Raw genomic sequence first — 17,416 nt, forward strand, 5'->3', positions numbered from 1 at the left:
TAAGCAAATGAACCATCTGTTTGAATCAGTGTTGATATGGTTATTGAACTTGATTAATTCTGAAAATTTGATCTGTTGTTTAAGATCAGTGTTTGAATCAGTACCTACTAAAGTTGTATGCTGTATGTTGTATGGGTTAAGTTCAAATGAACCAAGCAATATGTACATTGCTGTATGCAGTAGTATATAAATTGCTGTATGCACCTAAGCCATCTAATGTACATTGCTGTGTTCAAATGAGCCATCTGATTTCCAACACCTACATAAAACAAAAGAATTCAGTTAGTGTTAATTAAGTGCTGCAAATCAGTGCTGAAACAAATCGGTGCTGAAACAAATCAGTGCTTTGAAAACAAATCAGTGTTCCAAGCAGTAGACAAACACAACAAATACGTTTTAAGTTTGGGTGCTGCAAATCAGTGTTGAAAAACAAATGTGTTCTAAATGAGTAAGTTTGGGTGCTGCAAAACATTGATTAATACAACCATCTGATTTCTATACATAAACAGAAAGCAAACACAAGTGTATTTACAATACCTGCAAAGAAATTAAATGGAAAAAATAAAAACTTAATTCATTCATTCATCATGATCATGTTACAATACCCAAATCACTGTTACAATTATTCTTAAATAGGTCATAAACTTCAATTACTAGCCTTGATTAATACAAGAAACACCAACAAAAAACAAAAGAAAAACCCTAATACAAAGCTTGTAATCTGATTTCCATGCTTCCTCTCATTCATCCACTTCTTCTTAATCCTTTAAATTTTTGAAATTGCTTGTTCCTTTTCATGTTCCAAGCAACAAACTCTTGATGTCAAAATCTTGATTTCGGTTGCTAATTGTCGCTTCTCCTCCACAAGTTTGTTAGTGACTTCTCTTCGCCAAACAGTCATTTCAGGTTCACCAACCCATTTAAACTTTTTGCATCCCCTCCAATTTGTATCAGGATCATAAAAAACGCAAGTCTTAAACCTTCTTCCTGGATTTTCCTTGGTCCATGAAACCCTCCTTGCAAAGGGAACTCCACACCCACATTTTTCAGGTATCGAATTTTCGGTAGAAGAAGAAGAAGACATTACTAATTAATTGGAAAAAATTGGTTCTTTGAATGATTTAGGGATTGGAAATCAAGGAGAAAGAAAGAAGGGAGAAATAGCAATGAAGATGAATGATTTAGGGATTTTCGAATGAAGAAGGAACAACAAGTATTTTCTTCGAATGATTTAGGGATTCAAAACAGACTAAAATGAAGAAGAAGCAAGTGTTTTATAAGGTCACATGACTGTCACGTGATAGTCAACGGTTAACTTAAACGGTCAAACGGTAAAAACCGTTATAAGGTAGTGTTTTGCAAAGAAATGTATTTTATAAGGTAGTTTTTTGCAAAAAATTTTAGATGAGGTAATATTTTGCAAACAGGGGTATAGAATAGGTAATTTGTTATAATTTTCTCTATAAAAATTGAGCAAATAATATTTATCATTCAATAATTACACAAACTACAATAATTAAATTTGGATAAGAAAAAAAATGTGTGGTGGGGTATATATAAGTAGGAGAGAGAAAGTGAAAAGAAGATGAAAGAGTATACCCTTAAATATTAGACAAATTAAAGGAATAGAATTAGGAAGAAACTTTAATGAAAAATAATGTGGAAGAAAAAGAAAATAATAAAATTGTGAAGAGGATATATTCCATTGTTCATGCTCTAACAATACAATAGTGTTGAGCTCCTCCAATGCATCTTCTATTAGTAAGCAAGCTGCATCAGTCACCGGCGCTTTTTCCCGTGTCTCAATTTCCTTCATACATTCTCAATTTCTCATCCTCTTCACTCTTCACCTTACGTTCTTGCAATTTGAAGCTAGTTTCAGCATTTCCTATTAATTCTAATTCAAGGTAAGTTTTTTGCCCTTCAATCTAAATCTTTATGCCAAATTCATCATTTTTTTGTGAATAATTTTAAGGACCATAGTTTGATGACAGAATTCTGATTTCTGCCCATTCTCTCTTCTCCCTTAAACCCTAAAACCCCAAAACTTACCCAGCCACCGCCGCCGCCCTGCCATTCAAGTTGCCCGGCCCGGTCACCGACGCCGTCCCGCCAATCCAGTTGTCTGCCGCCAACCTCTACGGTGCTCCTCAGAATTTTGAAGAAAACTTTATTAAATCTGTTATATTTTTTTTCTGTTTTACTTTTTCTCCCTTTTCTAAATTTTGCCTAAATCTATACTATCATTTTTCATCTCTATGCATTATTTTCTTTATACTTCTATAATATAATTCGATACTTTTATAAAATAATTCATATCTTTTATTTGAGGTTATTTTTTTTAGTTTTTTAATTTTTTTTGGTTGAAACTTGAAATTATTGGATTTTTTGGTTGAATTACACAAATTGTGGGATGAAATTGACAAGGAAAGGTGAAATTTTTATGATTAGTTCATAAAAGGTGTGATGATTAGTGCCATTTTCTTGTTGTAATGGGTCAAGGAAATAAGATGATGAAAATATCCCCATGCTCATAGTTATAATCAACTAAGCACTTGTTGAATGTTAATTCCATGGATATGAAAGCTCAAGCATCAAGCTCATAATCTAGTAGTAAATTCGGCGCGACATGAGCAATTTTGGTTTGGTATTTCAAGTATGAAAATCGTGACTTGAATTTTGTTTTCGACATAATTTGAAATGTGGATTGATTTTGCTATGGCTAATTATGTGTTATGTTTTTGTTGGTGCCCGTAAGAGAACCCTGGATGCGCCACTGGACAGAATTACATCTTTACAACTTACTCTCTCTGGGTTCTCAATACTGATTGAAAGCTGTTTGTTGTGTTGGTAGTTTTCAGTTTCAATTGAAGAAAGAAAAACAAATTGGGACATTACTGAACTCAATGGACTCAAAGACGCCGCCTTGTCATCCTACTTATGACTTGAAGGGTGTCATCAAGCTTGCTCTTTCTGAAGATTCTGCTAATATAGGTCCATTATCCTATTTTTCTTCTACGTTTCATCTTTGTAATTCATAATATTAGTAATATTTGTCCAGTTTTTGTTTTCTCTAGGGGTATGGATAGCACTCATAGATGTCGAAATGTGGAATACAACAATTGTTAAACATTTATAACCCATAAATATATTTATATCATATTATATGAATCAATAAAGTGAGTTAACAAATTAACAACCTTTGTTGTTTGACTTGTACGACAATGTAGGGATTACTTTCTATAAATTACTATCGACTTATAGATTGGTATCAGTTTTGGTATCTCTAATTAGTCCACTTTCATCTATTTCAATGGTGTTCAAGCACCGGGAAAACAATGAAAAAACATACTACTTTTCTTTTTGTATTTTCTTTTAGCCGGTTTTCTATTACTGACTATCAGACTTATTTATAATAAAAGGTCAAAACCTTAATTGAAAAACAGTTTTTCAAATAAACTCTAATATTTGATTATTAAGGGTGATTGAGTACGTTCACTTTGATATTGTTAACCTAGTCAAAACTGATCTTTCATCTATTTTGTGTGACATCATAGGATTATACATTTATCTTTATTTGGTCTAATCTAATTAGCCTGAAAATGTACATTATTCTCTATCAAGCAACGTCCGCTTATTAAATGTACAACATATATTTCTATATTAATTTTATATGTATTTAATATCAGTTGTTGGATTAACCACATACATAATCCTTCAATCTCCAACTTGTCCGTACACAAGATGACAATACTAGAATTCCCTAAGTCTTAGAACATTAGATTTTTCCATTATAGTGTACCACTCCTTGTGATCCTAAAATGTAACCATAAAATCGTTTTTTTGCTCTCTTTGAGTTCAAACTAATCTTATCTAAGTTACAAATTAGCCTAGAACACATGACCATACTTTAATTCTTAGTTTTCACTCGCAAGTGGCCATATATCAATTCTATCAAAATAGAATGACTTATTCAAGCTTGTAATTTAACTACTCAAATTGAGACATGATTTTTGACCTAATAAATGTCTTTATAAGCATAGTATACGACAACACTTGACAAAGTTAAAGTCAGAAAAATTCAACAATGTAGCAAAAGGTTACTCATGTCTAAGGAATCCATTAAACGCATATGAGAATCATTGTCTAATATATCCAATATATATAGCATTGAATAAATACCTTCATGTTTCCATATTGTAAGGAACTACAGTATCAACAATATGCACTAGTCATTAATTACTTAGTCCTACTCTTGGGATAAACTAGGGACTATGATAAACTATGATTTTGGTTCACCTTGGGTGGTTTCAATTCTCAGAACGTTTCTGATACCCATTCAAAAGCATATCATAACATAATAATATATGATACTAGACTAAGATTAAATATAATAATATATTATTGATAACAAATATAAACGTGTTTACAGTTGAATAACAAAAAGAAACAATTCTCCTTCATGTCTAATCCCCATAGACCTATTATGACGCTCATGCTTAGGCTGTAGTAATGGTTTGCAATATTATCATCAGTTTGAAGTATGAACTTTGCAGATTATTACATCTCCTACAACAACAATTTCTCTAATAAGATGAAACTTCTAAATACATATTTGAAGTTTTTGTGTGATCTTGTTTCCTCACAATTAGCCATAGCACCGGTACTATCACAATAGAAGTTCATTTCATGCTCTATGCTAGTAACAACTCCAAGTTCAATGAACTTACGAATTGACACAGCCTCCTATGCACCATCTCATGCAGCTATGTACTCTGCTTGTGTGCTTTGAACTCTTCCAACTCGCCACTCCTCCATTTAAACTAAAGCTGAAACCCGATTACGATCAAGAATCGTATTTGTTTGTTTTGCAGATGTCCAATGAACCTCTCTAGGGTTCGCTTGGTATTTGCTACACATGCAAAAAGCAAGTGCGGTATTTGGTCGAGTACAAATCATTGCATATATGATTGACCCTATTGTAGAGGCATAAGGTATTTTACTTATCTGCTCAACTTCTTTAGTGTCGAGTAGACACTAAGTCTTGGTAAGCGATAAGCTATGTTGCGTTGGAATGAAACCTTTATTAGAGTTTTCCATGTTGAACTTTGCAAGAATCTTATTCAAATAAACTTGCTGACTATGTATAATAATTCTTTTGGATCTATCTCTATAGATCTTGATCCGAAGAATGTACTCGACCTCTCCCAAATCTCTCATAGAGGAACAAGTTTTAAGTCAATCATTGACCGACTTGAGCACTGGAATACTACTTTCTATGAGTAGCACGTCATCAAGTACAATATAAGAAAGGTTATGCTACTCTTGCTCTACTTCTTGTAAATTCAAGATTCCTCTTCGTTTCTAAAAAAATCAAACTTTTTGATTGCCTCAACAAATCAGAGGTTCTAACTCCTTGAAGCTTGTTTAAGATCACGAATTGCCTTTTTAAGCTTTCACAATCTCCCCCGATGATTTGGATCTATAAAACCTTTAGGTAGTTTCATATAAACATCCTCTTTCAAGAATTCATTTAAGAAAGAGGTTTTGATATCCATTTGCCATATTTCATAATCATAAAATACAACAATCGCAAGGAGAATTTGGATGGATTTAAACATTGCCACTAGGAAAAGGGTCTCATCATAGTCAAAGCCATGAACTTTAAACCTTGAGTCATTAGTCTAGCTTTAAAAACACAGATGTTTCCATCCTTATTTGTTTTTGATTTGAAAATATATTTGCATTTAATGGGTTTTACTCCATCAGGCAACTTTGTCAACCATACTTGATCTTCAAATATTGAATCCATCTCCGATTGTCGGGCTCCAAGCCATTTAGAGTCTTTACCCTCTAAAGCTTGTTTGAACGTAGTAGATTCTTGGTGTTCCAGAACTTTAATTTCAAAAAGATTCGTAATCAAGAAATCAATATATTTCTTTAAGGGAACCATAGATCTACTAGTCATTCTCAGGGAAAAAACTAAAGATGATTTTACCTCAAAGGTGGAAATATCGCATGATCTATAACCAAGTGGGATAGTAGGAGGTTGTTACTTGAATTCATTCTTTCCAAAATATTTTCATGTTGGGTCGTCTCTGACAAAGCGTGAACTTCGTCTAGCTGTTGCTTTTCTCGAATTTCTTCGAGAAGTATTTTTCTCCCACTTGTTTTTTTGAACGCAAAAATTTTTTCAAGGAAAACACCATCACGAGCAACAAATACTGTGTTTTTGCTTTGTTTGTAGTAATACCTTTATGCTTCTTTGGGATATCCCACAAATAAACATTTATCTGATTTGAGTTGAAATTTATCCGATTGTAAACGTTTTACATAGGCTTCACAACCTCAAATTTCTAGAAAGGACATTGAAGGAACTTTTCGCATCCATATCTGATATGGTGTCTTTTCAACTATTTAGATGGGAACTCTCTTTAATGAGAATGCAACTATTTTTAGTGCATGACCATGAAAGGAAACAAGTAGTACTGCAATAGGCATCATGCATCGAACCATAGTTAATGAAGTATGATTCCTCCTTTTAGATAAGTACTCGGATGAGCCTATTTTGACAATATGCCACAATATTTTTGGTGTTCATTGAATTCTTGGTTCAAATATTCACCACAACGATCTAATCGAAGGGCTTAATTTTCTTACCAAGTTTGTTTTCAGCTTCATTCTGAAATACTTTGAACTTTTCAAAGGATTCTGATTTTTGTGCATGAGATATACGAATCTATATCGACTCAAATCAGCAGTATAAGTTATGAAATAATGATAACCAACTCCAGCCATGACACTGATTGGGCCACATACATATGTATGTATTAGCCTTAGGAGTTTTTATAACCCTTTTACCATGTCCTGTGAAAGGTGATTTTGTCATCTTATCCATTGGGCAATATTTGCATACACTTAGTGACTCATAGTCATTAGTTAAGAGGATTTTATCTTTATGGAACTTTTCTATGCATTTAGAATTAATTTGCTCTAAGCGACAATCCTAGAGTTATGTGGGATTATGATCATTTGTCTTACGTCTTTTGCATTCTATGCTATGGATGTGCTTGTCTAAATCTAAGATATATAAACCAATTGACAATTTTCCACTAGCATATAAAATAATATCCTTAAACATTAAGCAATCACCATTGTTAATTATAAAAGAAAAACGTTCTTGATCTAAAACAGGGATCGAGATTATGTTTGTAATTATTCTAGGTATCAAATGAAAATTATTTAAAAAAATAACTAAGTCTGATGGAAAACAAAAATTGAAGATTCCAGCTTCGATAGCTGCTAATTTAGCACAATTCCCAACTCAAAGTGTACCTTCTCCCTTTGCCAGTTTTCTGTTGTTTTTTAGTTCTTGCACATTTTTTATAATGTGAGTACCACATGCGGCATCAAATACCCAAGCAGAAGGAGAAGTTATCATATTAACTTCTAGAACATATATATACCTAAAGTCGAAGTACCCTTTTTCTTTTCTTCTAAGTATTTTAGCAAGTTTCCCTTCCAATGAGATTTAAGTTGGAGTAATTACTTCCGTAATTCCTTTGCTTTTTAGCTTTTGAAGTCTTTCCTTTTTTAAAGTTTGACAATTGTGGTCTTCTTGACCAACAAGACATTCTTGATGAGCTTTTGTCTTCAAGGATGCTCCTCTCATCCTGCACTCCCTTAAAGATGTTAAATCTATCATGCAACGAATCCATGATGATGTTGATGATAAGCTCTTCAGGGCAAGAGAAACCTAGTTTATCAATCCGTTCAAAATATCCAATGATATTGAATACTGCAGTCCAACAAACTGCCCCTTTTTCCCTTGCATTGCAAAATCTTGCAATTGAACTCAAACCTTTCCAACTTAGCATGTTGCTGAAACATTGCTTTCAATTGTTGCATGATGCTATAAGCAAACCTTTTTTGGAATTCCGAATCCATGCATGATAACGTCAAACGTATTATAGGGTTCGAATTATCAATTGACATTTCTTTCGAGTGGCCCGACATTATTAGGAAGCATAGCGAGAAGTGGGGTGTCAAGAATATCTTCTCGCCATGCACATCTAAGAACAATTAAATAAACCTAAACACACAGGAATATTTTAATTGCATGTTTAATTTAACCTTAATTAACAATTGAATTAACATAAACAAACATAGATATAATAATAATGCATACTTTAAAAGCGTAATTAAAATGCAAATAAAATAAATCTGGTGTGGCATATCCTAATTTTAATATAACTATTACATTGGATTATAACAAAATAATTTTTGAGCCTTGATCTCATCCATCTTGTGCCACAATTTTGGATCACTATCACTTTTGTTCACCTTCGTGGAAGACGTATTCTTGAATACATACATAATAACGTAAATTTAGAACTTTAAATAATTTAAATTATATCTAAAATAAACGGTACGTAGGCCGTAAACCACTAAATCCGTACTAGGTTTACAATCATATAAATTATGACATTAATGAATATAATAAATTAAAGCATAAAAAAAAATTCTCCTTTTAATTAATAAACTTAACTCTTAAGGTATCAATTAAAAATTCCTTTAATTAATAACTAAAATATTTTAAGTAATTAATTAGAGAAAAAAAAATCTTATATTGTAACTCTCCCTTAATTAGTAAATTTAACTTATTTAAATTATTAATTAATTTAAGAAGGCAATTATTTTTTTAATTAACTAGCTTAACACTTAAGTCATTAATTAATTAGAAAAGAAAAGAGTTTATTATTTATTTTCTATTAATAATTAAAGTTAGGTTAAAAACACTAAAAACTTGAATTAAGATCGAAAAAAACGGGCTTCAAGCCTCATAAACCCACTTGTCCAACTTTGAAAGTAAAGAGTGAAAAAGAAAAAAATGGGTTAAAACTTTATAGGCTTGTGTGTGGCCATTTTACTCGGTCAAGTCCATTTGTTTTGTACTTCTTTCATGCATGACATAGCTGGCAGCCGTGGATGGTAAAAAAAAAAAGGAAATCGATTATTTAAAACAGCCATAACACCATAGAAAAGGCCACAAAAAACGATTTAAGTTAAAAAAAAAGCTTGTTCAAAATCAATTTGAACGATAAAATGAGAAAAAAAAATCGTTTTTGGGTTTCTTTTATTTTTGACAAAAAAACGAAAGAGATCAAAAAACTTGACACTCAAATTTTGATTTTTTTGGTTTCAATTTATGAGCGAAATACTAAATTATCTCATAATTCATGTTTGGTAAAGATTAATTGTGAAATATCTCAAATTTCATCAAATTAGTTGAATTAGGGAAACTAAATTAGGGTTTATTTCGAAGAGGTTTTTGGGCCTTAATCATTTCAAATTACATTAATTCAACACTTAAATTACTAAATTAATCAATTCAAGCAAGGAGGTCATAGATGTCCAAATGCGGAATACAAGAACAATTGTTAAACGCTTATAACCCATGAAAACATGTATATCATAGTATATGAATCAATAAAGTGAGTTAAGAAATTAACAACCGATGATGCATGACTTGTACGACAATTTAGGGATTCTATATTGCAAAGTACTTATAGTCAAAGATTAGTATCAAATTTGATACCTTTAGCCACTTACATCTAATTCAATGGTGTGCTAGCATTGAGAAAATAATGAAAGAAAAATAACTTTTTTTTCCTTCCAGTCAGTTTTCTATTATTGACGATAAGACCTATTTATAATAGATGGTCCAAATCCTAATTGAAAAACAATTTCAAATAAACCCTAATATTTGACTATTAGTGGTAATTGAGTACTGTCACCTTACTATTATTAATTTGGTGAAAATTGATCTTTTATCTGTTTTGTGTAACCTCTTAGGATTATACATTTAAGTCTATTTGGTCTAATTTTATTGGTCCAAAAACGCACGTTACACTTTAGCAAGCAACGTCCGCATATTAAATGTACAACTTATATTTCTATATTAATGCTATACATATTTAATATGTATTGTTAGATTGACCACAGACATAACCCTTTAGTATGTATTGTGTTGCTATGTAGGTCTGCATTCACTTCCAATTTTAGTAGTGAACCCTTTTTCGTAGTGGTGAATAATACGGGATGGGCCGATTACTCTTTGTCCGCGTGTGCTGCCATTTTCTTTGTCATGTGTTACACATCAATTTTTACATGGATGTGGGCCTTGGCCTATATTCCTCTGGTTTTTTCGGTTCATATACTGAACATTGGGAAAAGGTTGTGTGAATTGGAAAAAATAGAAAAAGGGGGATGCACAAATATGAGAATAATGATTTTAGTGTAGTAAATGACTGGATATGTATTCACTAAGATTGTGGAGAATGGAGGAGAGTTGTTGAGTATTTCTTAAAAGTTTTGTTCAGAGGGTCTATGATAATGGGTATTCATCAGGAATTTTTCATCCAGGACAGATGCTTATGAGGTTCTTGCTTTGTGTCGATGGTAAAGTCCAAATGAAGTTGTGTATTTCAGCCTTTTGCAAGATTAGTGCTTTTTTTTGTATTTTATGATATGAAAATCGGGAACTGAAATGTGATTACCTTCATTGATTGTTGAATTTAACGATAGAAATAGTTTATTGGTCTGTGTTTCACTAATTGGAATCTTAATGATGGGGACTTCGCAAGGCCCTTGTCAAGAGTCTAGATGACATCGTCTATTATATGTAGCTAACTATTATTATTCAACATGCTAAGTTACAATTAATAATGTCTGCTGGATCAGTTTAGAAGTGTCCAACATAGAATTCATGACTACACAAGCTTATGATTACTCTTAGCACCGGTGAATGGAAGAGTTCAAAACTTATGCCAGTTCAAATATTGTTCCTTGAGTTGCAGGGGATGTGACATCTATGGCCACTATTCCAGCAGAAATGGAAGTGGAAGCCCAGTTTTTAACGAAAGAGGATGGCATTGTTGCAGGTATTACCCTCGCTGAAATGATATTCCATGAAGTGGATCCTTCCTTAAAGGTTTGTTGCATCAACTACATTCTTTTGACATAGTTTTGGTTGTTTCAATACTTTGCACCTTAAAACGTTGACATTATTCTATCAGGTGGAATGGTACCAGAAGGATGGGGATCATGTTCATAAAGGACTGAGTTTAGGGAAAGTATATGGTAATGCATTGGAGAATACTCTTTTGACTAGTGTTTGTTATTGATAGGATTTTCATAGTTTCTTGTTCAGTAATTGCAATTCATTTATGCAGGAAGAGCGCATAGTATTGTAGTTGCTGAAAGAGTGGCTCTAAATTTCATGCAACGGATGAGTGGAATTGCTACACTCACAAAGGTATATGTTATTACAATGACTTCTGCCAATCGCTCTCTGTGAAATTTGTAAATCGTCCCTTGTTGATGCATGTACAATGACAAGGGACTCGAGTAAAATTGATCATATACAAGCTTGTTCATTATTGCCACATGTTGACTTTTGAGTAGATAGAGCTTTGATTTTCAGTTGAACTTGTTTTAACTTTAGAACTTGAATGAATTTAATCTGGTTTACTTGCAATCTTATACTTGAAGATAATCATGTTAATTATCTATTGTAATGGGTTAATAGATGTTTTCAACAAACACCAAGAAATAACTTGGAAAGAAAATTTAAATTGTGATAGTACTTTGATATGTACTCCGTGAAATCACACATGACTATTTCATTCCTATTTATACCTTTTATACAGATTTTTGGTGAAATTATGTGGGATCAGCTGTTTGAAATGAACTCACAAACATAGTGGATGTCTGATGGATTATTGTTTTCGATGGATTTCATTCACATTTTATGCTGGATCCTGTTTTACAAAGATCATGGTAGCTCGAGGAAAAAAGCTTGGTCAATAAGCATAGTTCTGCATTTCTTTTTTTATTGGCAATTAAAATGAAAATTATATTAATCACCTGAAGGGAAATAAATACAAGCCAAACAAGACAAGAAATCTACAATAAATCATCACATCCCAAACAAAACTGCATCTGAATAGAGGATTGGCACACCCTCTAGGAAGGGTTTCTAAAACCCACTCTTCATATGCAAGGCAGTGCAGAAACAAAGAAAAATTTTATTCGATACATAAACAAAACTGGAAATAAAGGTCACACAGACCATAGAGAAGCATAAGACAAACTTGAGAAACGTTGCAGCTCACTTAAGAATCCAACAATAGACTGGAGCTAATTCTAGCAGGACCTCTGGAAGCCAGTGTGAATAACAGATTTCTATAGGCTTGAATACCGGAAGCAGTACCTGCATTGATCATTATAAGCATCTTTGCCTCCAAATTTTGTACATAGCTTTGGACTAGGGAGCAACAAAATCCGTATGTTCAATACTTTTCATCCCACTGAATATACTGATTCTGGACATAACAAGGATTTTATCCTTCCAATCAGTAGACTTTGAGTACCTACCGAACAAATGGAACAGTTTACCTTGATGGATTGATTAAACCCACAATGAAGGAAAAGACGATGAGACTCTGAGAAAATAGGACATGCAGGAGCAGTTTGGATGCCCTATTTCGACAACCTATCCCAAGTTGATACTGTCCCTTGGACAAGCAGCCAAACCAATAACACACAATTTAGGATGATCACCAAGACAATGTTTTAAGCTTTATCAATCTGAAATATATTGTTAAACTGAGACCAGCCTCCCTATGTTGATTTCAGTTCTGGTTAAATTTCCAGAGCGTTCAGGAAGCAGCCATGGGAAGCTTCATGTCCATAATCTGATGATTTTCAATATAATAACCCTGTACTCACAATATCAAAAGTCCTTGATATTCAACCGCCCAAACATAGTAGTGCATTTCTGTTTTGGGCAAAAGACTGTATAAAGTTGTTGAAAGTTATCGAATGATTATAGTTACAATAGTAAAATTTTGTTTAGCTTGCATATGCTTCATGATTAATTTCTTTGAAATAGAATATGGTATCAAATTCATGCTACTCATCAATACCGTTAGGCATGTTTATGCACAAAATGTAATTGATGTGTTGTGGAGTGTTAGGTGTTTAACTTTTTAAGATTAACTTTCTGAAGATAATAGTGTGCAAAGTAGTTTTAGGATATCACTTTTTTTTGCAATGCTGGTGTATGCTAGAAAAGCTGAATTTCATTCATCTTTAGGAAATGGCTGATGCTGCATATCCTGCTACTATCTTGGAGACAAGAAAGACAGCTCCAGGTTTACGCTTGGTGGATAAGTGGGCGGTGTATATCTTCTCCTTCATGTTCCATTTGACAATATAACGGGTAAGCCATATTTTGACCTACACTTGTGTTTATTTTGCTCTTAGGTTCTGATTGGTGGAGGGAGGAATCACAGGCTTGGTTTATTTGACATGGTGTTGATCAAAGATAATCATGTATCAATAGCAGGAGGAATCACAAAAGCCCTGAAATCTACAGACGATTATTTGGTGCAGAACAATCTCGTAATGGAGGTTGAGGTAGTATTTTTTTTACAATTATCATTACCTTGTTTAACTCCTTCTCTTGTGCTGTTACAGTATACAAAATATAGCAAGTTACACACACTCTTTTAATGTCTCTATGAGGCTAATAGCTGTTATTTGTAACTAGGAAGTTGTAAATTTGTGACTTGAATATGCTGTCACCTGTTTTCACTTATTTTTTAACAGGTAGAGACCAGAACCCTGGAGGAAGTTAAGGAGGTATTAGAGTATGCATCCCAGAATAAGACTTCCCTGACGCGGATAATGTTGGATAACATGGTAATCCCCAAACCTAATGGAGGTGTTGATGTTTCCATGCTGAAAAAAGCTGTCAGAATGATTGACGGTAGATTTGAGACTGAGGTAACTAGTAATCTACTATCATAAAGTTTGCTTAAACCTTGAATGTGGGGATTATTTATGTGCGATGTGACACTAATATCTTTTTAAACTTTCATATGAATGTGGGGAATTAAGAATCATGTACACTTATATAGGGTCCAGGAATTGTAATGCTACTGTTAATTAGTCCTGAAATTAATGAAAAAGAAACTGTACAGACGACTTTTTATACATGTAATAGAATGAACCATTTACTTTCAAAAACAAAAACATGAATGGAGCAGCAAAGTTCATGTGTGCAAACTGCAAAAGGAGATAAATACTAGTTTGAGATAGTCACTATAATCAACAGAGATCCTGTTTGATTACTATTCTAAACCCCCCCCCCCCCCCCCCCCCCCCCCCCTACTCCTTTCCATCCCACCCCTTTTGCAATTAGCTTTTTGTCCTTAGGTAGACCTTCTCATACTCTAAAAATACTTGTGCAATGTGCATCAGGATGTGAAATTGTGCATTTTGTAATCTTGCCATGTGCAATATTATAAATTGAGCTGTAGAAATACGATGAAATTTCATTTTGTTATTTTGATGGAAATTCTCAGTAATTAGCTGTTAAGGATATTCTCACATAGTAAACTTAAAATTAAGTGGCTTTTGGATACTGCTTTTGCTTTGTTATTCAAATCAAAGTAAGGCTTGTGTATGACAAATGAGTTCTTCCCTTTTCTTTTTTAAATAATTCTGAGTCCTTTTTCCTTTGAACTTATGTTGTAAATCTCACGCCCATGTGCCAGAGTATTCTAAAAATTCACTATTTATGCTAAATTCGTTAATTCTTATCGTCAATAAGACAATAATGTGTCTGGCGTGCTGTGAGAAGGGTGGAAAGCATCACGATCGATGGAAAGAGAAGTCGCGGTAGGTCTAAGAAAACGTAGGAGGAGCAACTTAGGACTAACATGAATGAGTTGCACCTCTCTGAGGATCTAACTAGATATAAAACTAGTTGTTAACGACATATTTGTGTCTAGACCTTGTTGAGTTACCTAAACCTACACCTATGTGACATATGCCTTTTTTATTGTTCTTGCCTTTATGATTGTGTTCATGTTTCTTAGGTCATGTTATTAGCCTTAGGCACTGTTCAATTCACCTTGAAAAATAAGTAATTCGTAAAAATAAGTCTAAACTAGTAAAAGTCAGTTTTAATGGGCAAAATTAGTTAAAATCAGTAAAAATCAGTTACGATAAGTAAAAATTAATTTTATTCAGTATAACTCGGCTAAATTTTATTACTAAAAATCAATTAAAATCAATGAAAATCAGTTTCAGTTGGTAACTTAGCTTCAATTAGTATATATCATTTACAATCCGTAAAAATTAATTTTGATCACTATAAATTAGTATCAATTCAGGTGAACTAAACATGGCCTTAATTTCTTTCTTGCACAGCGTGCCTTTTTTTTTTTTTTTTTTTTTTGTCTTGGTTTGCTTTGCTTTCCTTTGTTAGTCTTTCGCGAACCAAGGGACTCTTTAGTGTCTTTCATCCCTCTCCAAACCCTGATCATAGTTTCTATGAGCAGGACATACTGGGTATGAGGATGATGATGATGCGTCTGGCGTGCCAGTTAAACCTTTAACTCTCCTAGATTAATGATCCATTGAATATATTCTCTAGAGTTGCATGTCTAACTCTAACCTTTAAACTTTACCCACCAGCCCCCATGCACACACAAAAAAACCGGTCATGCTGAGAAGCCACTTGGCCTTGGAGTTACAGAATCAAGACAATCAGAAAAAAAAATTGTAATAAGGGTATGGCTGAGTATATTTAGGCCTCCAAACCACGGTCTATGTGGGAGCCACTTAAGCCATTTTTGAAGCTTTGAGATGTTGATGTTGTATATTAGTATGCATTACAAGAACTGGATTTTGCGCTGCTATTGGGTGTTGCTGTGTTGCTAAAACTATTTCAAATATTAATTATGTGAACCGGAAAATAATTCCAAATCTACAAGTATGTGTTTTGTGTTGACAGGTTTCATCTGTGGACAGAGTATCTTGTTTAACTGATAATTAGTTAACCACAAACCAGATACCTTGTTTAACTCATGATGTCCTAACTCCTCATTGCATTTGTAGAATAAAATCTTTTATTATTCTCATTGTAATAGGCATCTGGAAATGTGACTCTTGACACCGTGCACCAAATCGGACAAACTGGAGTGACCTATATATCTAGGTAAGAAAACAACCTTGTGATAGCAATTAATGTTTCTCTGTTACTAATTGGATTTGTGTCTCATCGTTCTGGGTTTGCTGTTTTTGTTTGGTCCTAGAAGCATTCTTGTTGAGCATGGTAGATAGCTATACAACATTTAATTACATAAGTACCAATAAATTGACTCCCACCTATAAGGGCTTGGGGAATCAGAATACCCTTTTTAATGAAAAACTTGTTTCTGATTGAGCATTTATAGCAAACATCATATGCAATTTCACATAACTTAGCAGTGCATAATTTTAAACTAAAGACATAAATCTTTGGCTCCATCTAGAATGGACAAAGTGATTGCAATTTATGACAATTAAAGGATTTTGCTGCTACATTGAATCTTTCATAAACTTTTCCTTCTTGTCTTGATCTGCTCTGGTCTTGTTTGTCTTTTGCATTCTGTGTTGCGCAGTGGTGCCTTGACGCATTCGGTGAAAGCACTTGACATCTCCCTGAAGATTGATACTGAGCTTGCTCTCGAAGTTGGGAGGCGTACAAATCGTGCCTGATGGTTGTGGCCTTGTGAACTGGAATGTAGTGAAGCTCGCTTTTACGGCGTACCCTTGTTGATTGACAATTCTTAGAAACTTTATAGTTTCCGCAAATAATTCTCATGAATGGTGAGAGCAGAGAGCAGAGAGCAGAGAGCAGAGAGCAGAGTGTTCTTGTTTTACTGTATACCCTTGGCCTTGATTATACTACAGCTGCTGTTTCAGATTCAGGTCCTTGTATATCTCTTCAATGCATCATAATATTGCTATATCCTTGCAGTATGGCTTAATGTAAAATGTTAAATGTTTTGTGATACTCCCTTGATATGTCTTATGTTTTAAGTTTTTCATTTGTAGTGTTTTTAAGAATTCTGATACACTATCTATATAATTTAGCTACGTTTGCTTTTGCCACGGAGCTTAAGATATTGTCTATGTGGATTAAAGTAGTAAGATATTTAAATTCTAGAAAAAGAATATTATAGAGTAAATGGTGTGGTGTCACCCCCAAAAATCAAGAGAGAAAATTCATGGAAGTGAATTAAAATATAAAAATAGAACAAATTAAGTGCAACAAAGGTTTTACTATCATCATAAGCATTAAATAAGCTCTAATCATATAAAACGCTATACAATTGAATTTGCATCTATTGATAGAGGTATAAATATTAATTGTTGAATTGCTCATCATATTTGAACTACAAAGCCCATTCTCCTTCATCCTTAAGTGGTATTTTTATCGCTCTATTGAAATTTTAGGCAAAATGAAATGGGACCTTTAGATTGAATAAACTTTAGATTGAATAAGAGGGAGTAGAAT

The 17,416-nt window shown here is 33.3% G+C and overlaps 1 protein-coding gene across 2 annotated transcripts; it reads left to right on the forward strand.

Annotated features, from left to right (window-relative positions):
* Positions 1-1,647: 1,647 nt before the first annotated feature.
* Positions 1,648-17,020, forward strand: LOC130805125 (quinolinate phosphoribosyltransferase [decarboxylating] 1a). 2 transcript variants are annotated; one of them, XM_057669780.1, is made up of 11 exons: positions 1,648-1,907; positions 2,057-2,143; positions 2,855-2,994; positions 10,860-10,993; positions 11,079-11,142; positions 11,235-11,317; positions 13,160-13,243; positions 13,330-13,482; positions 13,675-13,851; positions 16,005-16,072; positions 16,518-17,020. In XM_057669780.1, exons 1-11 carry the CDS (start codon positions 1,747-1,749, stop codon positions 16,612-16,614), a joined length of 1,248 nt encoding a protein of 415 aa, XP_057525763.1. In that variant the 5' UTR covers positions 1,648-1,746; the 3' UTR covers positions 16,615-17,020. The 2 variants fall into 2 exon arrangements, with proteins under 2 accessions (XP_057525763.1, XP_057525764.1); XM_057669781.1 differs by lacking the exon at positions 2,057-2,143.
* Positions 17,021-17,416: the final 396 nt, after the last annotated feature.

This window comes from Amaranthus tricolor, chromosome 2, assembly GCF_026212465.1.
Source record: "Amaranthus tricolor cultivar Red isolate AtriRed21 chromosome 2, ASM2621246v1, whole genome shotgun sequence".
NCBI classification, from domain to species: Eukaryota; Viridiplantae; Streptophyta; class Magnoliopsida; order Caryophyllales; family Amaranthaceae; genus Amaranthus; species Amaranthus tricolor.